Source organism: Salvelinus sp. IW2-2015, linkage group LG13, assembly GCF_002910315.2.
Source record: "Salvelinus sp. IW2-2015 linkage group LG13, ASM291031v2, whole genome shotgun sequence".
NCBI lineage: Eukaryota > Metazoa > Chordata > Actinopteri > Salmoniformes > Salmonidae > Salvelinus > Salvelinus sp. IW2-2015.
The window spans coordinates 29,622,585-29,644,832 of record NC_036853.1 but is presented as its reverse complement, the minus strand read 5'-3'; the positions used below and the strand labels follow the sequence as shown (position 1 = coordinate 29,644,832).

Below are 22,248 nucleotides of genomic sequence, written 5' to 3'. Positions count from 1 at the left end.
GATTACCCCATTTGGAGTGACTGATAAGGCCGTCATTGTAAATAAGAATTTGTTCTTAACTGACTTGCCTAGTTAAATAAAGGTTAAATAAAAAAAGTTAAGAATAAGAAAGAAAAGGGTGGAAACTGAAACGGCACTGAGACAGAAACTCACCTGCCTGCTATATGTTGAAGAAAACAGGAATGTATCAGAGAAAACAAAAGTCATCTGGGTTATTTCAAGGTGTGACTGGTAATGGCGTCTGTCTGCTCTGACTCTGCTTTGAAGTTGTGTATGTGTTAATCATTAAAGTCATCCTGAAATGTGGGTTCCCTGCTTGGACATCCTATATCTTAGCAGGGCAGGTATGGCAGAGGGACCAAAGTCCAGCAGGTAGTAGCCTAGTGAAAATGAACTCACTCTTACTGACAATATCAATAGGCGAACTGACTTACGCAAAGTAGACAGGCCTGTATATTCAGTCCCCACCCAGTTTTATGGCTCGGTAGAGCAGTGCATAGCCTATATTAAAGGACACACCAAATGACTTGGGCATGCAGCAAATTTCCAGGGCTTATTTGCAGTTCTCTGCTGAGGAAGGCGTTACCTAGTTGCTTTCTTTAAGTCTGTTTCGTTTCTCTTTCACTGGAACAGTGGATATAGGGGCTTTTCACACAGAGAGAAGCAGAACCGGTAAGTGACAAATATTAGTCTTCCTAATCCCAAGCAACACTACAGTAGCATGATTTGTCGGCCTACACTTTTAGCCTACATGCATTTTGCTGTTGAATATACAGTGCCTTCGGAAAGTATTCAGACCCCTTGACTTTTTCCACATTTTGTTACGTTACAGTCTGATTCTAAAATTGATTACATTTTTTTATTTTTATAAAACAATTCCTCAGTAATCTACACACAATACCCCATAATGAAAAAGCATTTTTGCAAATGTATAAAAAATGAAAAACAGATGCATAAGTATTTAAACCCTTTGCTATGAGACTCGAAATTGAGCTCAGGTGCATCCTGTTTCCATTGATCAACCTTGAGAGGCTGTGTGCTGCCAGGACAGCAACCTCTCCCTCAACGTGATCAAGACAAAGGAGATGATTGTGAACTACAGGAAAAAGAGGACCGAGTACGCCCCCATTCTCCTACGACGGTGCTGCAGTGGAGTAGGTTGAGAGCTTCAAGTTCCTTGGTGTCCACATCACCAACAAACTAACATGGTCCAAGCACACCAAGACAGTCGTAAAGCGGGCACGACAAAACCTATTCCCCCTCAGGAGATGGGACCTCAGATGCTATAAAAGTTCTACAGCTGCACCATCGAGAGCATCCTGACTGGTTGCATCACTGCCTGGTATGGCAGCTGCTCGGCCTCCGACCGCAAGGCACTACAGAGGGTAGTGCGAACGGCCCAGTACATCACTGAGGCCAATCGTCCTGCCATCCTGGACCTCTATACCAGGCGGTGTAAAAGGAAGGCCCTAAAAATTGTCAAAGACTCCAGCCACCCTCGTCATAGACTGTTCTCTCTGCTACTGCACGGCAAGCGGTACCGGAGCACCAAGTCTAGGTCCAAGAGGCTTCTAAACAGCTTCAACCAAGCCAAGCCATAAGACTCCTGAACATCTAGTCAAATGGCTACCCAGACTATTTGCATTGCCCCCCCCCCCCTCCCCTCTCCACACCACTGCCACTCTCTGTTGTCATCTATGCATAGTCACTTTAATAACTCTACTACATGTACATACTACCTCAACTAACCGGTTCCCCCACACATTGACTCTGTACCGGCACCCCCCTGTATATATTGTTATTTTTTACTTGTTACTTTTATCTCTTATTCTTATCCATATTTTTTTTTTTGAATCTGTACCGTTGGTTAGGGGCTCGTAAGTAAGCATTTCACTGTAAGGTCTGTTGTATTCTGCACATGTGACTAATAACATTTGATTTGATTTGAGATGCTTCTACAACTTGATTAGAGTTCACCAGTGGTATTTTCAATTGACTGGACATGATTTAGAAAGGCACACACCTGTAGTAATTGGTATGTATGGGTGCAAGCACACTGGGTTAAAATGAACAATAACATTCTGCCTTAGAAGCTATTTCTCTATTGTCAATGTCATTGAGTAGCCTATACAGTGTTGGCCCAAACTAGAGTGAATCGGATCAGAATTCATGCAGGATCAATGATAACTTTATTTCCAAAATGAAATAGGCTAGTGATGGGGAGATGTGTGGAGTAGATTTTGGTCACTTAAGATGCTGCAAAACTTCATATTGTCACATTAAAATCAGTGTAGATCTGATTAGTCTGCATATGTCAAACAATACTGTAATCTCCTTTCTTCAGACAGATCAGTCATCAGCCATGGCTTCTCTCAGCAGCTCTAACACAGCTTTTGCCTTGGAGCTGTACCGCACTCTGGGTCAGACCAACACAGGGAATGTCTTCATCTCCCCCTTCAGTATCAGCTCAGCTCTGGCCATGGTCTACCTGGGAGCTAAAGGAGACACAGCTGCTCAGATGGCAAAGGTAACGCACACACACTCAGATACACAGACATGAACACACGCACACACACACACAGATACGCACAGAGAGAGATAGACACACATACACACCCTTAAAGTAGGCTACGTGTAACATAGATGGAAGACATGACTAACTCTGACTATTGCTACTCAACTTGTACTTAGGAACGTACCACAGCAGTATCTACGTCAGGGAAGACACTGTCCAGCTAGTTACCATGGAGAGGGCTATAAACCCACAGGTTACTTTTTCCCAAATGGCATCCTAATCCCTATATAGTGTACTACTTTTGACCAGGGCCCATAGGGCTATAGGCAGGGAATAATAGGGTGCCATTTGGGATGCACCCCCGGAGTCAGTCAGTGTCCAAGCAAAGCTGTACATTTACAGTAGCGTATTACACCATAACAATCTCTTTGTGTGCGAGATGTACACTGCACTTTATCTAAGTTTACCAGTAAACTACCAGAATTTAGGAAACTTGGGTATGATTTAGACATTTTTATAACGTAAAATATATAAAATAATAAAATAATAGGATTTTAAAATGTATTTATTTTTTTGACAAAGCTGTAAAATATTATTCTAAATATAACCCATCAACTTGTTGAGTAGCGTTCATTCGTATTTAAAATGAGGAGTTCAGCATTAAATATTTTTATACTCTTTTATTTATTTTGCTATGTTAATATGTCTTTGTTGTAAATGTTTTGGCACTTAACTGGTGGCAGTTGTGAAAAAAGTTGGAAGAGTTGAAAATGATTCCATTGTTAATTAGAATTTGTTTTTTTCATTAATTAGGCTATTTTCTCATAATTTATCCATTAGAAACTCATGGACAACATGGACACAGATATAAAAATGAATATTTTGTACGAATACATTTTAAAAAAGTTATTCAAGTATACAGTATTTACCAAAGTTACCATCAATTGCAATAGATTAACTGTAAATGACCAAAAATGCTGGTAACTTTGGTAAATTATCAGTTGTTTTGCAACCCTAACCCCCATCATCATCACTTTAACCATCTTTCCTCTCTGAATTCTCCCCAGGTTCTGTCATTCAACTTGACGAAAGACGTCCACACAGATTTCCAGACACTCAATGGAGATATCAACTCTCCCTCTGCATCTTACATCCTGAAACTGGCCAACCGTCTGTATGGAGAGAAGACCTGCAACTTCCTGACTGTGAGTTTCACTATAAATTATACTTTTCATGCAAGTAACAGCCACACTAGCACTTTACAGTTTACTAATCTATACAATCTTATCACATTTACGGATATGCTGAGGTAATAATTACATACCCAATGTTCTCTAGTAATACTAGTCCTGTGCAAATAGGGCTTTATTGAAACAGACAACAGACTGGCTGTGTTATTACTGTCCCCAGAAGTTCTACTGTGTTTCCCTATATGCTTATTGAACTGTTCTCTCTGCTGTATGGGTTTTACTGTCCTCTATATGCTATTTGAACTGTTTCCCTCTGCTGTAGGAGTTTTTAGAATCCACCCACAATTTCTACCATGCAGACATGAAGGCAGTGGATTTCCTTGGCGCAGCAGAGGAGACCAGAGGAGAGATCAACGGCTGGGTGGAGCAGCAGACAGCGAGTATGATCATTCAACATATCAATAAATCATTCAGTTAGTCAATCACATACAGTAACAGTCACAAGTTTGGACACACCTTCTCTTTCCAGGGGTTATCTTATTTTTTCAGTTTTCTACATTGTAGAATAATAGTGAAGACATCAAAACCATGAAATAACACATATGGAATCATGTAGTAACCAAAAAAGTGTTAAACAGATATTTTAGATTTCAGATTCTCCAAAGTAGCCACCGTTTGCCTTGATGGCAGCTTTGCACACTCTTGGCATTCTCTCAACCAGCCTCATGAGGTTGTCACCTGGAATGCATTTCAATTAACAGGTGTGTCTTGTTAAAATTTTATTTGGAATTTCTTTCCTTCTTCATGCGTTTGAGCCAATAAGTTGTGTTGTGACAAGGTAGAGGTGGTATACAGAAGATAGCCCTATTTGGTAAAAGACCAAGTCCATACAGTGCCTTGCAAAAGTATTCATCCCCTTGGCGTTTTTCCTATTTTGTTGCATTACAACCTGTAATTGAAATGGATTTTTATTTGGATTTCATGTAATGGACATACACAAAATAGTCCAATTTGGTGAAGTAAAATGAAAATTTAAAAAAATAATAAAACCGGAAAAGTGGTGCATGCATATGTATTCATCCCCTTTGCTATGAAGCCCCTAAATAAGATCTGGTGCAACCAATTACCTTCAGAAGTCACATAATTAGTTAAATAAAGTCCACCTGTGTGCAATCTAAGTGTCACATGATCTGTCACATGATCTTAGTATATATACTGTTATGCTGGTGAATGAGGACCCAAAAGCGACGTAATAGTAACAGAGTCTTTATTCCAGTATTAAACAAATAATGATTCTCCTGGATATTATCAATGGTACATCCAAAACAGGAAACTGAAATCCTCTCGTCAATAGAGAGGAACGACTGGAGACGCGACCACAGACTGCAGGTCGCTTCAGGAAGGCACTGGCCGTAGCTGACATAGACACCTGCTCACACGCAGCATCTGAAGAAGGCAAAGAACACGACAGGGCGGAACAAGGACACAGGACAGCAAACATCAAACAAGAATCCGACAAGGACAGAAGCGGAAAACAGAGGGAGAAATAGGGACTCTAATCAGAGGGCAAAATAGGGGACAGGTGTGAAAGAGTAAATGAGGTCGTTAGGAGAATGAGAAACAGTGGGAGCAGGAACGGAACGATAGAGAGAGAGAGCGGAGAGGGAGAGGGGAGGAGGAGAGAGAGAGAGAGAAAGAGGGAAAGAACCTAATAAAACCAGCAGAGGGAGCAGCACGGGACAACATGATGATCACAGACAAAACATGACAGTACCCCCCCACTCACCGAGCGCCTCCTGGCGCACTCGAGGGGAACCCTGGCGGCAACGAAGGAAATCATCAATCAACGAACGGTCCAGCCGTCCCGAGATGGAACCCAACTCCTCTCCTCAGGACCGTAACCCTCCCAATCCACTAAGTACTGGTGACCACGTCCCGAGAACGCATGTCCATGATCTTCCGTACCTTGTAAATAGGAGCGCCCTCGACAAGGACGGGGGGGGGGAGGGAAGACGAACGGGGCGCGAAGAAAAGGCTTGACACAAGAGACATGGAAGACAGGGTGGACGCGACGAAGATGTTGCGGAAGAAGCAGTCGCACAGCGACAGGATTGACGCCCTGAGAGACACGGAACGGACCAATGAACCGCGGAGTCACTTGCAGAAAACTGTCGTAAGGGGAAGTTACGAGTGGAAAGCCACACTCTCTGACCGCGACAATACCTGGACTCTTAATCCTACGTTTATTGGCGGCTCTCACAGTCTGCGCCCTGTAACGGCAAAGTGCAGACCTGCCCTCCTCCAGGTGCGCTCACAACGTTGGACAAAAGCCTGAGCGGAGGGAACGCTGGACTCGGCGAGCTGGGACGAGAACAGAGGAGGCTGGTACCCAAGACTACTCTGAAACGGAGATAGACCGGTAGCAGACGAAGGAAGCGAGTTGTGAGCGTACTCAGCCCAGGGGAGCTGTTCTGCCCAAGACGCAGGGTTTCGAAACGAAAGGCTGCGTAATATGCGACCAATCGACTGATTGGCCCTTTCTGCTTGACCGTTAGACTGGGGATGAAACCCGGAAGAGAGCTGACGGAAGCACCAATCAAACGACAGAACTCCCCTCAAAACTGTGACGTGAATTGCGGACCTCTGTCTGAAACGGCGTCTAACGGAGAGGCCATGAATTCTGAACACATTCTCAATGATGATTTGTGCCGTCTCCTTAGCGGAAGGAAGCTTAGCGAGGGGAATGAAATGTGCCGCCTTAGAGAACCATCGATAACCGTAAGAATCACAGTCTTCCCCGCAGACGAAGGCAGACCGGTAATAAAGTCTAAGGCGAGTGGAGACCATGGTCGAGAAGGAATGGAAAGCGGTCTGAGACGACCGGCAGGAGGAGAGTTACCTGACTTAGTCTGCGCGCAGTCCGAACAAGCAGCCACGAAACGACGCGTGTCCCGCTCCTGAGTAGGCCACCAAAACCGCTGGCGAATAGAAGCAAGCGTACCCCGAACGCCGGGTGGCCAGCTAACTTGGCAGAGTGAGCCCATGAAGAACAGCCAGACGAGTAGAGACAGGAACGAACAGAAGGTTACTAGGACAAGCGCGCGGCGACGCAGTGTGAGTGAGTGCTTGCTTCACCTGTCTCTCAATTCCCCAGACAGTCAACCCGACAACACGCCCTTCAGGGAGAATCCCCTCGGGGTCGGTAGAAGCCACAGAAGAACTAAAGAGACGGGATAAGGCATCAGGCTTGGTGTTCTTATTTCCCGGCGATAGGAAATCACGAACTCGAAACGAGCGAAAAACAACGCCCAACGAGCTTGACGTGCATTAAGTCGTTTGGCAGAACGGATGTACTCAAGGTTCTTATGGTCAGTCCAAACGACAAAAGGGACGGTCCGCTCCAACCACTGTCGCCATTCGCCTATGGCTAAGCGGATGGCGAGCAGTTCGCGGTTACCCACATCATAGTTGCGCTCCGATGGCGACAGGCGATGAGAAAAGTAAGCGCAAGGATGAACCTTATCGTCAGAATGGAAGCGCTGAGACAGAATGGCTCCCACGCCCACCTCTGAAGCGTCAACCTCGACAATGAATTGTTTAGTGACGTCAGGAGTAACAAGGATAGGGGCGGATGTAAAACGCTTCTTGAGGAGATCAAAAGCTCCCTGGGCGGAACCGGACCACTTAAAGCAAGTCTTGACAGAAGTCAGAGCTGTGAGAGGGGCAGCCACTTGACCGAAATTACGAATGAAACGCCGATAGAAATTAGCGAAACCGAGAAAGCGCTGCAACTCGACACGTGACTTAGGGACGGGCCAATCGTGACAGCCTGGACCTTAGCGGGATCCATCTGAATGCCTTCAGCGGAAATAACAGAACCGAGAAATGTGACAGAGGAGACATGAAAGGCGCACTTCTCAGCCTTCACGTAGAGACAATTCTCTAAAAGGCGCTGGAGTACACGTCGAACGTGCTGAACATGAATCTCGAGTGCCGGTGAAAAAATCAGGATATCGTCAAGGTAAACGAAAACAAAAATGTTCAGCATGTCTCTCAGTACATCATTAACTAATGCCTGAAAGACAGCTGGAGCATTAGCGAGACCGAACGGCAGAACCCGGTATTCAAAATGCCCTAACGGAGTGTTAAACGCCGTTTTCCACTCGTCCCCTCTCTGATGCGTACGAGATGGTAAGCGTTACGAAGGTCCAACTTAGTAAAGCACCTGGCTCCCTGCAAAATCTCGAAGGCTGACGACATAAGGGGAAGCGGATAACGATTCTTAACCGTTATGTCATTCAGCCCTCGATAATCCACGCAGGGGCGCAGAGTACCGTCCTTCTTCTTAACAAAGAAAAATCGCTCCGGCGGGAGAGGAAGAAGGCACCACGGTACCGGCGTCGAGAGAAACAGACAGATAATCCTCGGAGCCTTACGTTCGGGAGCCGACAGAGAGTATAGTCTACCCCGAGGGGGAGTGGTCCCCGGAAGGAGATCAATACAACAATCATACGACCGTGAGGAGGAAGGGAGCTGGCTCTGGACCGACTGAAGACCGTGCGCAGATCATGATATTCCTCCGGCACTCCTGTCAAATCACCAGGTTCCTCCTGAGTAGAGGGGACAGAAGACACAGGAGGGATAGCAGACATTAAACACTTCACATGACAAGAAACGTTCCAGGATAGGATAGAATTATTAGACAATTAATAGAAGGATTATGACATACTAGCCAGGATGACCCAAAACAACAGGTGTAAAAGGTGAACGAAAATCAAAAAGGAAATGGTCTCACTGTGGTTACAAGATACTGTGAGGGTTAAAGGTAGTGTCTCACATCTGATACTGGGGAGAAGAAACCATCTAAGGCGAACATGGGCGTGGGCTTCCTAACTGTCTGAGAGGAATGTCATGTTTCCGAGCCCATGCTTCGTCCATAAAACAACCCTCAGCCCCAGAGTCTATCAAGGCACTCAGGAAGCAGCCGAACCGGTCCAGCGTAGATGGACCGACAAGGTAGTACAAGGATCTTGATGGAGAGACCTGAGTAGTAGCGCTCACCAGTAGCCCTCCGCTTACTGATGAGCTCTGGCTTTTACTGGACATGACATGACAAAATGTCCAGCAAACCGCAATAGAGGCAAAGGCGGTTGGTGATTCTCCGTTCCCTCTCCTTAGTCGAGATGCGAATACCTCCCAGCTGCATGGGCTCAGTCTCTGAGCCGGTGGGAGGAGATGGTTGAGATGCGGAGAGGGGAAACACGGTTAACGCGAGCTCTTCCACGAGCTCGGTGAACGAAGATCTACCCGTCGTTCTATGCGGATGGCGAGTGCAATCAAAGAGTCCACGCTGGAAGGAACCTCCCGGGAGAGAATCTCATCCTTAACCTCAGCGTGGAGTCCCTCCAGAAAACGAGCGAGCAACGCCGGCTCGTTCCAGTCACTGGATGCAGCAAGAGTGCGAAACTCTATAGAGTAATCCGTTATGGATCGATCACCTTGACATAGGGAAGCCAGGGCCCTGGAAGCCTCCTTCCCAAAAACTGAACGATCAAAAACCCGTATCATCTCCTCTTAAAAGTTCTGATAATCGTTAGAAACTCAGCCCTTGCCTCCCAGATAGCTGTGCCCCACTCCGAGCCCGACCAGTAAGGAGTGATATGACGTAACGATCCGAGCTCTCTCACTTGAGTACGTGTTGGGCTGGAGAGAGAACACAATATCACACTGGGTGAGAAAAGAGCGACACTCAGTGGGCTGCCCAGAGTAACATGGTGGGTTATTAACCCTAGGTTCCGGAGACTCGGAAGACCAGGAAGTAGCTGGTGGCACAGAACGAAGACTCTGAAACTGTCCAGAGAGATCGGAGACCTGAGCGGCCAGGGTCTCAACGGCATGACGAGCAGCAAACAATTCCTGCTCGTGTCTGCCGAGCATTGCTCCCTGGAACTCGACGGCAGTGTTGAGAGAATCCATAGTCCGTGGGTCCATCTTGGTCGGATTCTTCTGTTATGCTGGTGAATGAGGACCCAAAAGCGACGTAATAGTAACAGAGTCTTTATTCCAGTATTAAACAAATAATGATTCTCCTGGATATTATCAATGGTAAATCCAAAACAGGAAACTGAAATCCTCTCGTCAATAGAGAGGAACGACTGGAGACGCGACCACAGACTGCAGGTCGCTTCAGGAAGGCACTGGCCGTAGCTGACATAGACACCTGCTCACACGCAGCATCTGAAGAAGGCAAAGAACACGACAGGGCGGAACAAGGACACAGGACAGCAAACATCAAACAAGAATCCGACAAGGACAGAAGCGGAAAACAGAGGGAGAAATAGGGACTCTAATCAGAGGCAAAATAGGGGACAGGTGTGAAAGAGTAAATGAGGTCGTAGGAGAATGAGAAACAGCTGGGAGCAGGAACGGAACGATAGAGAGAGAGAGCGGGAGAGGGAGAGAGGGAGGAGGAGAGAGAGAGAGAGAAAGAGGGAAAGAACCTAATAAGACCAGCAGAGGGAAGCACAGGGACAAGACATGATGATCACAACGAGACAAAACATGCATTGTTATATATACAACCTAAGAATATAATATTCTTCCGGCTTCAGTCTGTCCTGAAGAGGCCCCAGAGTCTTGCAACACCAACTAAAGCAAGGGAGCAACCAACGCCTAAGAGTCATATCCAACCATGCGTGACCATGACAGACCGAAGCAGCTCTCTTCAAACAGGTCATGGGGGACAAAGCTGTTGTAGTAGACAGGTACAGACATGGTGGGTTATAAAAACAATATCAGAACAATTGAAAATCCACAGCGGAGCACACATTAAGATGCCATTTGTATTATGCCACAGCGATACCACGCACGCTGCGGCATACCGCACTGCTGCTTGCTTCTGAACAGCTAGCAGGGTTGGTCCTGGGTCCCTGAGGTGGGAAAGACAGGTGCTGCTGAAGTGGGTGTTGGGGGCCAGTAGGGAGGCACTCTGTTCTCTGGTCTAAACAAGAGATCCCAATGCCCCAGGCATAGTGATTGAGGGACGACGTCGGTCTGGTGTAGGTGCCGTCTTTCGGATGGGATTTTAAACGGGTGTCCCTGACTCTCTGAGGTCATATAAAGATCCCAGTGCAACTTATCGTAAGAGTAGGGGTGTGAACCCCGGTTCCTGGCTGAAATTCCCAATCTGGCCCTCAACCATCACGGTCACCGGTAGATAATCATCGCACAGTTACAATTGGCTCATTCATCCCCCTCCTCTCCCCTGTAACTATTCCCCAGGTCGTTGCTGCAAATGAGAACGTGTTCTCAGTCAACTTACCTGGTCAAATAACGGTAAATAAATAAAAATTTAAATATTGAAAGAATATGGCACCACAACAAACCTGCCAAGAGAGGGCCGCCCACCAAAACTCACAGACCAGGCAAGGAGGGCATTAATCACAGAGGCACCAAAGATAACCCTGAAGGAGCTGCAAAGCTCCACAGCGGATATTGGAGTATCTGTCCATAGGACCACTTTAAGCCGTACACTCCACAGAGTTGGGCTTTACGGAAGAGTGGCCAGAAAAAAAGCCATTATTATAGAAAAAATAAGCAAACACGTTTGGTGTTCGCCAAAGGCATCTGGGAGACTCCACAAACATATGGAAGAAGGTACAATGGTCAGATGAGAAGAAAAAAAATTGCTCTTTGGCCATCAAGAAAACGCTATGTCTGGCACAAACCCAACACCTCGCATTACCCCGAGAACACCATCCCCACAGTGAAGCATGGTGGTGGCAGCATCATGCTGTGGGGATGTTTTTCATTGGCAGGGACTGGGAAACTGGTCAGAATTGAAGGAATGATGGATGGTGCTAAATACAGGGAAATTCTTGAGGGAAACCTGTTTCAGTCTTCCAGAGATTTGAGACTGGGACGGAGGTTCACCTTCCAGCAGGAAAATTACCCTAAGTATAGTGCTAAAGAAACACTTGAGTGGTTTAAGGGGAAACATTTAAATGTCTTGGAATGGCCTAGTCAAAGCCCAGACCTCAATCCAATTGAGAGTCTGTGGTATGACTTAAAGATTGCTGTACACCAGCGAAACACATCCAACTTGAAGGAGCTGGAGCAGTTTTGCCTTGAAGAATGGGCAAATCCCAGTGGCTAGATGTGCCAAGCTTATAGAGACATACCCCAAGAGACTTGCAGCTGTAATTGCTGCAAAAGGTGCTGTACAAAGTATTGACTTTGGGGGGTGAATAGTTAGGCACACCCAAGTTTTTTTCTTTCTTATTTCTTGTTTGTTTCACAATAAAAACATATTTTGCATTTTTAAAGTGGTAGGCATGTTGTGTAAATCAAATCATACCCCCCAGAAATCAATTTTAATTCTAGGTTGTAAGGCAACAAAATAGGAAAATTGCCAAGAGGGGTGAATACTTTCGCAAGCCACTGTATTATGGCAAGAACAGCTCAAATAAGCAAAGAGAAACGACAGTCCATCATTACTTTAAGACATGAATGTCAGTCAATCCGGAAAATGTCAAGAACTTTGAAAGTTTCAAGTGCAGTCGTAAAAACCATCAAGCGCTATGATGAAACTAGCTCTCATGAGGACCGCCACAGGAAAGGAAGACCCAGAGTTACCTCTGCTGCAGAGAATAAGTTCATTAGAGTTAACTGCACCTCAAATGCTTCACAGAGTTCAAGTAACAGACACATCTCAACATCAACTGTTCAGAGGAGACTGCGTGAATCAGGCCTTCATGGTCGAATTTCTGCAAAGAAACCACTACTAAAGGACACCAATAAGAAGAAGAGACTTGCTTCAAAGTCTCGGGCCTAATAACACCAGTGCCTGTAATCCGGTTCAGGTTATTAATCAACCTTCCAAGGTGTTTACAAACACTTCAGGAACAAGATCATCCCCATGTATCTATCACATTTTTACTAATACTGTAGAACTTTGTTCTAAAGCTGTATCCGTACCCATTGGATGCAGTGATCACGATATAGTGGCTATATTCAGGAAAGCCAAAGTTCCAACAGCTGGGCCTAAAATAGTGTATAAGAGATCATGCATTTTGCAGCAATACGCCATCCCACCTGGTTTGCGCTTAGTGGGACTATCATTTGTTTTTCAAAAGGACAATGACCCAAAACACACCTCCAAGCTGTGTAAGGGCTATTTGACCAAGGAGAGTGATGGAGTGCTGCATCAGATGAGGCCTCCACAATCACATGACCTCAAACCAATTGAGATGGTTTGGGATGAGTTCGACTGCAGGGTGAAGGAAAATCAGCCAACAAGTGCTCAGCATGTGTGGGAACTCCTTCAAGACTGTTGGAAAAGAATGCCAAGAGTGTGCAAAGCTGTCATCAAAGCAAAGGGTGTCTACTTTGAAGAATCTAGAATATAAAATATATTTAGATTTGTTTAACACTTTTTTGGTGGTTAATACATGATTCTATACGTGCTATTTCATAGTGTTGATGTCTTCACTATTACTCTACAATGTAGAAAATAGTACAAATAAAGAAAAACCCTTGAATGAGTAGGTGTGTCCAAACCTTGGACTGGTACTGTATATTGTCCAAGTTGGGAAATTTGTAGTGCAATACAGGGAGGAAAAAACACAACATAAATACAACAGCATACACTAAACACACACATTAGATTAGATTAAAGAACAGCAACCATTATTATTTGACCCTGCTGGTCAAATAACACATGACAACATATAGATACGTTATAGATATGTGGGCCTGAGGGCACACACTTAATATGTTGTCAAATCTGTTATGAATGTAATGTTTTTAAAATGTATAACTGCCTTAATTTTGCTGGACCGCTGGACGTTTGAACATCTTGAAGAACAATCTAGCCTTAATGGCCATGTACAGCCAGAAGAGAACTGGCCACCCCCTCAAAGCCTGGTTCCTCTCTGGGTTTCTTCCTAGGTTCTTGCCTTACTAGGCTGTTTTTCCTAGCCACCGTGCTTCTACATCTGTAATGCTTGCTGTTTAGGGTGTTAGGCTGGGTTTCTGTATAAGCACTTTGTGACATTTGCTGATGTAAAATGGGCTTTATAAATACATTTGATTGATTGAACCATCAGATCTGTAACTGGGATCAGCTAACATGGAACTCAACATAAGATGAATAAATGTGTCTTTGCTTAAATTACATAATTAGAACCATATGGTACTTCTTGTTTTAGAGTTGCTTTTGGTTTAGATTGTTTCATTTTGTGTGTGTACGTGCATGTGTGTTTGTATGTTTGTGTTTACAGATAAAATCAAAGATCTGCTGAAGCCGGGGACAGTCAATGTTATGACAAGGTTGGCTCTAGTCAACGCCATCTACTTCAAAGGAAACTGGCTGAATCGATTTGACCAAAAAGACACCAAAGAGATGCCCTTCAAACTAAACCAGGTCAATATTGTCAATAATATTTAGATAGATATCTATGCGCAGTAATTAAATAATATAATTATATAATACACTGCTAGAAGATATGATGAAAATGTATATTAAACCAAAAAGGATTCAAAAGCTCACTTTAAATGGGCCTTATTTTTAGCAATGGTACAGGCAAAGATTTGACACATTTGTGTGTCATCCAAGAGACAAAACAAACCTTCAAGTTACACTGTATAGGCCTATTGTGAATTACATGGTGGTCAGATGAACTCATTCTCCTTGTCTGTTATATTCTGGGATTTTTCAGAGTGAGAGCAAGCCAGTTCAGATGATGCACCAGATGAAGAAGTTCCCCTTTAACTACGTCCCAGACTATAACCTCCAGATCGTGGAGCTTCCGTATGTGGACGAGGAGCTCAGTATGTTTGTCCTGCTACCTGAGGAGGCCACTGATGCATCTGATCCCCTAGTGAAGGTATACACAACCTCCTGTAACCTTTTCACACCACTGAAGCAATCCTTACTCATGAGCCATGTTACAATTCCCACAAAGTGGGTTAACCCTATTGGCTCGATGCGTAGGGGGTTTTGCCTTTCATGCCAGCAACCCGGGTTTGCTTCGCTGTCCCTCTGTTCGATACACTACAAAACCTCCTATAGTTAAAGTGATACTTCACCCAAATTACAAATTTACATTGGTTTCCTTACCCTGAAAACAGACTATGGACAAGGTACAGTGGTTCTTCCTTTGAAAGTTGTGTCATACTGCAGCACAGCTTGTGGGGTGCCGCAGAATTCTATGGCACGTTATTTAAGTGTCAGCCATTGTTGCCATTAATGCTGGTTTGACCACCAGAGGGCATCTTTGAGAAGTTAAGTTATTGAAATGACATGGAGCTGTAGACTTAAGAGTCCTTAAGAGCTGTCATAGCGTAACTTACTTATTGGCATACAGGCCTACTTCAATATACAGTATATCAATCAATCATTAGTTCATTTGTGCGTGTCATCACACAGCATACAAGTCTTACATGTCTTTAAATGCATTCATGCATTTTAGTTAGACATTTAAATAACAAAGGGATCCATGAATATTTAAACAATGAATAAACCTCAACATGTCGGCTAAGGCGATTGAATTCAGGAATGCATTTGCCGGTTTTTAATATTAAGAAAATATGGCGCTGTACAACGTGACCGGTCGGGAGTAGGCCTAGGCTACTAAGTGACTGCGAGTGAAGAGCAAAATAATCCTAACATTTCCCACCCTAATTGTAGGCTAACCAATACCCAAACGGAGATAAAAAAATAAATAAAAAAATCTCATTGATTTATCAAGCCCAGTCCCCATGTTTGTCTCAGAGCAGCACAAAATGGTGCTGAAATAGTTGACCACACGCAGGTAGGCTATTGCTTCAAATCCTATTATAACAATTGGATGACTTTGGGAGTTTCAGTAAGCAACAATTTGTTGCCTTCTTTAGCCTACTTTATTCCAATATTTCTGTTATTCAGTGATATTTATTCCCACAGTAATGTGTTATGGATCCATCCAGATGTGGTTAGAAAACAGTGCTTTTGGCGGGCTATGCAAAAGTATGGGAGAGGTGACATGCCTCACAAACATCCATTAATACATTTAAAGTCCCTAAACTCGGCAAGTGTCTATAGCCCTGCTGATAGCCTATCAAGGGTGGAAGGCTTCTTTTGTATTCAAGGACTCCAGCACAAAGAGAAAGGAGCCTTAAATAATTCAACAATGAATAAACCACAACATGTCAGCTAAAGCAATTGAATTCACTAATGTATTTGACTGTTTTAATATTGGCCATCAACCAAAAACACAGCATCTACCGTGGTAGAAATATGTTATTGAATTCAATTTTTTTTTTACTATTTCGAAATGCATATGTGTATTAGGCTACTGTGCAATGTCTTTAAATACATTGGTCCCCCTACCCTCCTTTCCTATTGTCCTGCTAATAGCCCATCCTCGGTGGATGGCTTCTTTTGTATTCCAATGTATTAAATACATTTTTTAATTACAGTCATTTACCATTCTCATTCTCGGAGTGTAAACCTTGTTAACAACCTGCTACACTTGTGTGAAAAACAAGTGTTTGAAAACATGTTTTCAAAATGCCTCCAACTGTAAATCAACTGTATTCTAAAAAATAAAAACACAGGATCTACAGTGGTACAAATATATTATTGAATTGGGTTTTAAAAAACTGTTTTAAAATGAATACGTTTACTAGGCTACTGTGCAGTCTGACGAAACCAACAGGGTAATGAGAATAGACAACAGAAGCAGGAACAGCATAGGGCTGAGTGACTTACTCATTCCTGGCTTTCGTTCAAAATAAGTTATATTATTAAAACAACGTCTGGTGCTCTCTAATGTGTGGATAGGCCACTGGGAGTAAACGGATACTGTACTGCACTCTGGTCAAAGAGTGATGACAGACACAGCAGACCAGTCTAGGAGTTTTAATGATGAACCAGAGTATACATGTGCTCTGTGTACAGAGGGAAACAGGATAAAAGAAATAGAAAATACTACAATGTAAATCCAATAAACAATATTACATTAAACACTAATGTCAACAGTCTCTATACACAATTGGCAATAAGAGAAAAATAACACGCCATAGTTCCTCTCAAGATAATTAACATTAATCACACAATTGCACAAAGTGGTAAGGGAACTGGTGAAGAAAGTTACATACACGTTTCTTGTATTTACATATAGCAATAGCAACAGGAATATTATAAAAGTGAAATAAGTATTTGTTGTGACTTACATTTGGTCAAAAACGCACAAATATCCCTGCAAATGAAAATAGTCTGATCTCCACAAAAGCCAACCTAACTAAGAAATACATTTAGTTTGTTGCCATGGTGAATAATCCAATAATAATTGGTAGGACACATAAAAGGAAACATCAAAGAGTTTTCCGGAATCTCTCAATGAAAATACTGGCAGATCAATAAAATGTCCTTGTAAATTTTATTACATTTAGAGGATTCTAAATTAATATCTAAGGGGCTTTTATACAATTATAATGCAGGGTTAATAATGAATTAATATATTTGTAGGGGTTGATGCATTTTTTTGTTGGGGCAAATCTGTTTTTAGAGTACTTAAGCATCGAATACATTGTAGTTTGCCCATTTTGGCCTTTAGGCTACACTATACAATAGGACTCAACTCTAACTGACCGCACTATCTATCGGTAGTCTAAACTGTGGCACAAATTTGGGGATTTTTCACACCTAGCCAAGCTATTAGAGTATCCTTTTGTGAAAAACAAGTGTTTGAAATCATGTTTTCAAAATTCCTCCAGCTGTACATAATTACTATAAATAAAAACAGCATCTACAGTGGTACAAATATATTATTAAATTAGATTTTTTTTTTTTACTGTTTTGAAATGTATGTTTATTAAGCTACTGTGCAGTCTGACAAGTAAACATAGCCTACAGTACATAGAAAACATGGTAAAGTGCCTAATTCCTTACGTAAGGGAGAGCAGGCCATGTCCAGACTTTCTCTGTGACCTCAAGTACTCATTAACTCGGTCTTTAATGCTTTTTCGGGTTCCATCAGTCAAGGACAGAAACTTCTGAGACACACCCGGAGGTTCACTGGTAAGCCACATTTGTCTCGGGATCCATCCCAGTTGGTATTCTGTGTCCACTCGTGGTATCTCTCTTTGGTTACACATCCTTGGAACGGTCCGGACGGCCCTTGCTGTGCCTGGTGAGCAGTTCCTCAAGTTGTCTTGTCAGAAGAGGAATGGAAATGTCAGGGTGAACCGACGAACTGATGAACCCGCCAGGTATGTTGACTCTGCCTGTCGGAGGTGAAGTTCCAGAGCTCACATGTGTGCCTGTCATGGATTGTGACTCCATCTCCTTCCTCTCCCTTTTCAACGCGTCATTCTCCACCTGACTCTCCGCCAATGCCGCCTGACTCTGGACCAATGCATCAGCTGTCGCCCGTATCTCTGCCCTCAGAGAATGTTTCTCTTTCGGATGGTCTGCCTTCAATGACTTAATCTCGGTCTTCAAAGTTTGAATCTGATCCATGTGCATCTTCATCAGATGAGCAGAATGGTACCACCCTGAGCCCCATCGATTACAGTGGCCTATAGAATAAACGGTAGATAAATGAATATTCAAAGTGACTACAAACACACAAATGCTGCGTACAGAAACACATTTTAAGAATCTAGCTAAACTAACCGCTTTTTTGGGAACCATGCATTTTCTCTGTTGTCTGTTGTCCAGCCCTTTGTCCACTGATCTCCATGGATGGTTGGGTCGGGTGAGAAGTACTGGAAAGGTGTGACCTCAGGTTACAATAGGCCGTAAGTATGCAGCAGATCTCTGATTGTCCTCACTTTGATTATGCTGTAACAACATACTGTAGCACCATGACCAGGATCTCTATTCATTTAAGTGAGCAGATTATGGCTTTCAGGAGGAATGGAAAATCTACTTTAGACATTACAAAAATACTGTTAGACTTGGGGATTATGTAGCTGAGATGTACAGTAGTTGAAATAAACATCTACATTTTGAAAGAGTATTTTTATCATTATTTTATTGACGAAAGCATAAAGATGTTGATGAACAAATACTGTACTGTACATTATATGCTTTATCCAACATTTTGCTGTTGTCCCTGTAGATCTAATTCAATTTAGAGGAGTGGAGGATTCTAGATGAAGATCTAAGGGGCATTTTTCGTCAGGACAACTCTGGTCTGTGAGAATATCTAAGGGGCTTTTATATAATTAGAATGCAGGGTTAATAATAATAATCGTTGGATAACAGATCGGCTTTCGGAACTCATTAAGGGGCGGCTTCTGTCTTCAATATAATCATTAATTCAGAAGATTAAACCCATAGGTTTTAGGCCTGCAATAGTTTAGAATAATCCATGCCTTCTGGGAATGTTAACAGTTAGAATTTTGGCTGTTAGAAGTACTAAAATCAACCAATGTCAGCCTTTAAATGCTTTATTATCCAAATGTTTAAAGTGCGTGTGGGCGACGGAGAGAAACAAAATGGTGCAGTTTGAGGCCATGAGGCGGAGGGTGACGCAGTGCTGGAGATAAAATAAATAGGAGTAGGAGAAAAAAGCGGGAAAAATAAAGCTTGCAACATGCATCTGATTATTCATTATGAATACGATTTGTTTTGTTTACATTTTTCATTGTAACCACAATGTCACGAATAATTGGACACACACAACATGAGCAGATTAACTTGGTCAAAACAGTCAAAACATGTATTTTTAAAGACTATCAGAAAGAGTGTTGGTACTTATTTATTTTGATCCAAAGCCATGAATGAGTGAGTCACTCAGCTTCATGCTGACAAAATGCTGACTCTTTCATTCTGTTTCTTCTTCACATCAGCAAAGAAGGACTCCGTGTTTCAGAAAGTCATTTTATATAGAGGGGCTATCCCTCTTTCACACTGTGGTAAATAAAGCCAGTTTTTTATTTAGAATGATTTATTTCTGTTTTCAGAGAGAGAGAAACCAAAAGCCCACCCTGCCTATTTTTCAAAAATCGTCAGTCGATGGTCCTGGAGTTAAGTTCTCTCTTAACTCCAGGACCACCAACAGTTTTTTTGTCTCCCTGGCACGGTTTCCAAATGCTAACGTTTTAGCATTTGTGGCAAAATCCAATGCAAGTCCTGGTACCTATATTAGCATTTTCCACGCATCATTTGCCACTAGGTGGTGGATTTGGCTCAGGCCCGGGTAGGCTGCTGAAAATCACACTACTACAGTATCATCTATCATCTGTATGGAGTGTCAATGCTGCTACGCCTCTCTACACTGATTGGGTTTTAACTGTGTGTGTTTCACATTCTTTCTATACTGACTGGGTTTTAACTGTATGTACCATTTTAGCTGGAGAGAGAGCTGACCATGAAGAAACTGGACGAGTGGACCAGCAGGGACAACATGGACACGGGCACAGAGGTCATAGTTCACCTGCCCAAGTTTAAACTGGAGGAGGACTACGAGCTGAACGAGCCCCTAACCCAGCTGGGCATGAAGGACGTGTTTGATGGGGGCAGGGCCGACCTGTCTGGGATGAACGGGGAGGGGGGGCTCTTCCTGTCTACGGTGGCCCATAAGGCCTTTGTGGAGGTGAACGAGGAGGGGACGGAGGCTGCCGCCGCCACTGCTGGGATAATAGCGTTCTGTATGATCCGAGAGGAACACTTCACAGCTGACCATCCCTTCCTCTTCTTCATCAGGCATAACAAGAGCAAAAGCATCCTCTTCCTCGGCAGATTCTCCTCTCCTCAGTAGAAGACTGGTTAAAAAAGCGTAGGGAAGATTTCATTTCATTTATAACATTTATTTGACAGGGACAAACGAACATCATTCAACATTTCTGTAAATGTGCCAGATTTAGCAAGCTAGCTAGTAGCTAGTTCCATCAGCCCTTGATTGAATACGCTATAAAAAAATAAAGGAAAATGTCTACATTTGTCTGTTTGAAAAGTATCATTGTGTGCGATCTTGGTTCCCTTATACACTTATTTTGACAAGAGAGCAATCTGGGATTCAAATAACAAGGGGGAGGAGTAAACAGCTGAGAGTTGGGGCTGGAGAAATGTAGTAAAGTAGCCTTGCACAAGCCGATAGACTGGTCATAGGAGCCTATCTTCTGTTTCTGTAGCGTGAGGCAGCTTGTATACTCCCTGGACAGGACGCTAGTCTATCGCAGGGCCTTACCCCAATCTGTCTACTTAATGCTGAGTGCTAAGAAGATATATGCACTGGGTACTACTTTTACAGTCCTTTTTATGACTCGGCCGGGGATCGAGCCACTCAAAACACAAGGTCACTGAAATGGTTGAACAAATGCAACCACTCAAATACATAGGCAGAGCGAAAGATGCAAGGACTGACCATCCATTTTTAACCATGTTTTGAAGCTGTGTTTGTTTACAATATCATAACAGATTTGAACTAAACTCGTGAGAAGGATGTATGAGTTATATTCAAAAATCAATGGCTATACAGTGCATTCGAAACATATCCAGACCCCACATTTTGTTGTTACAATCGTATCCTGAAATGAATTAAATTCATTGTTTTTACTTATCAATCTACACACACTACCTCAATGAAAAAGTGAAAGCATTTATTCATTTTTTTTCAATCGAAAAAACAAAAATACCTTATTTACATAAGTATTCAGACCCTTTTCTATGAGACTTGAAATTGAGCTCAGGTGCATCCTGTTTTCATTGATCATCCTTGAGATGTTTCTACAACTCAGTCCACCTGTGGTAAATTCAATTGATTGGACATGATTTGGAAAGGCACACACCTGTCTATATAATGTCCCACAGTTGACAATGCATGTCATAGCAAAAACCAAGCCATGAGGTCAAAGGAATTGTCTGTAGAGCTCTGAGACAGGATTGTGCTCTCTGGGATATGTGGGACGGTAGCGTCCCACTTGGCCAATAGCCAGGGAAAATGTAGAGCGCCAAATTTTAAAAAATGATATAAAATCAAACTTTCATTAAATCACACATGTAAGATACCAAATTAAAGCTACACTCGTTGTGAATCCAGCCACCATGTCAGATTTCAAAAAGGCTTTTCGGCGAAAGCATAAGATGCTATTATCTGATGATAGCACAACAGTAAACAAAGAGAGTGTAGCATATTTCAACACTGCAGGCACGACACAAAACGCATAAATAAAATATAAATCATGCCTTACCTTTGACGAGATTATTTTGTTGGCACTCCAATATGTCCCATAAACATCACAAATGTTCCTTTTGTTCGATTAATTCCGTCCATCTATATCCAAATTGTCCATTTATTTGGCACATTTGATCCAGAAAAAAACAGCTTCCAATTTGCAGAACGTCACTACAAAATATCTAAAAAATTACCTCTAAACTTTGCCAAAACATTTCAAACTACTTTTGTAATACAACTTAAGGTATTTGTAAACGTTAATAATCAATCAAATTGAAGACGGGTCTATCTGTTTTCAATACAGGAGATCAACAAACTAACGCTACTTTTCTAGTCTTGCGCAACTCTCAAACACTACACATGACGTTACACTATT

The 22,248-nt window shown here is 42.9% G+C and overlaps 1 protein-coding gene across 1 annotated transcript; it reads left to right on the top strand.

The window, feature by feature from the left end:
- Positions 1-506: 506 nt before the first annotated feature.
- On the top strand, positions 507-20,638 carry LOC111971404 (leukocyte elastase inhibitor-like). Its single transcript, XM_023998164.3, has 7 exons — positions 507-672; positions 2,345-2,527; positions 3,583-3,720; positions 4,028-4,145; positions 13,986-14,128; positions 14,424-14,591; positions 20,049-20,638. Exons 2-7 carry the CDS (start codon positions 2,363-2,365, stop codon positions 20,454-20,456), a joined length of 1,140 nt encoding a protein of 379 aa, XP_023853932.1. The 5' UTR covers positions 507-672; positions 2,345-2,362; the 3' UTR covers positions 20,457-20,638.
- Positions 20,639-22,248: the final 1,610 nt, after the last annotated feature.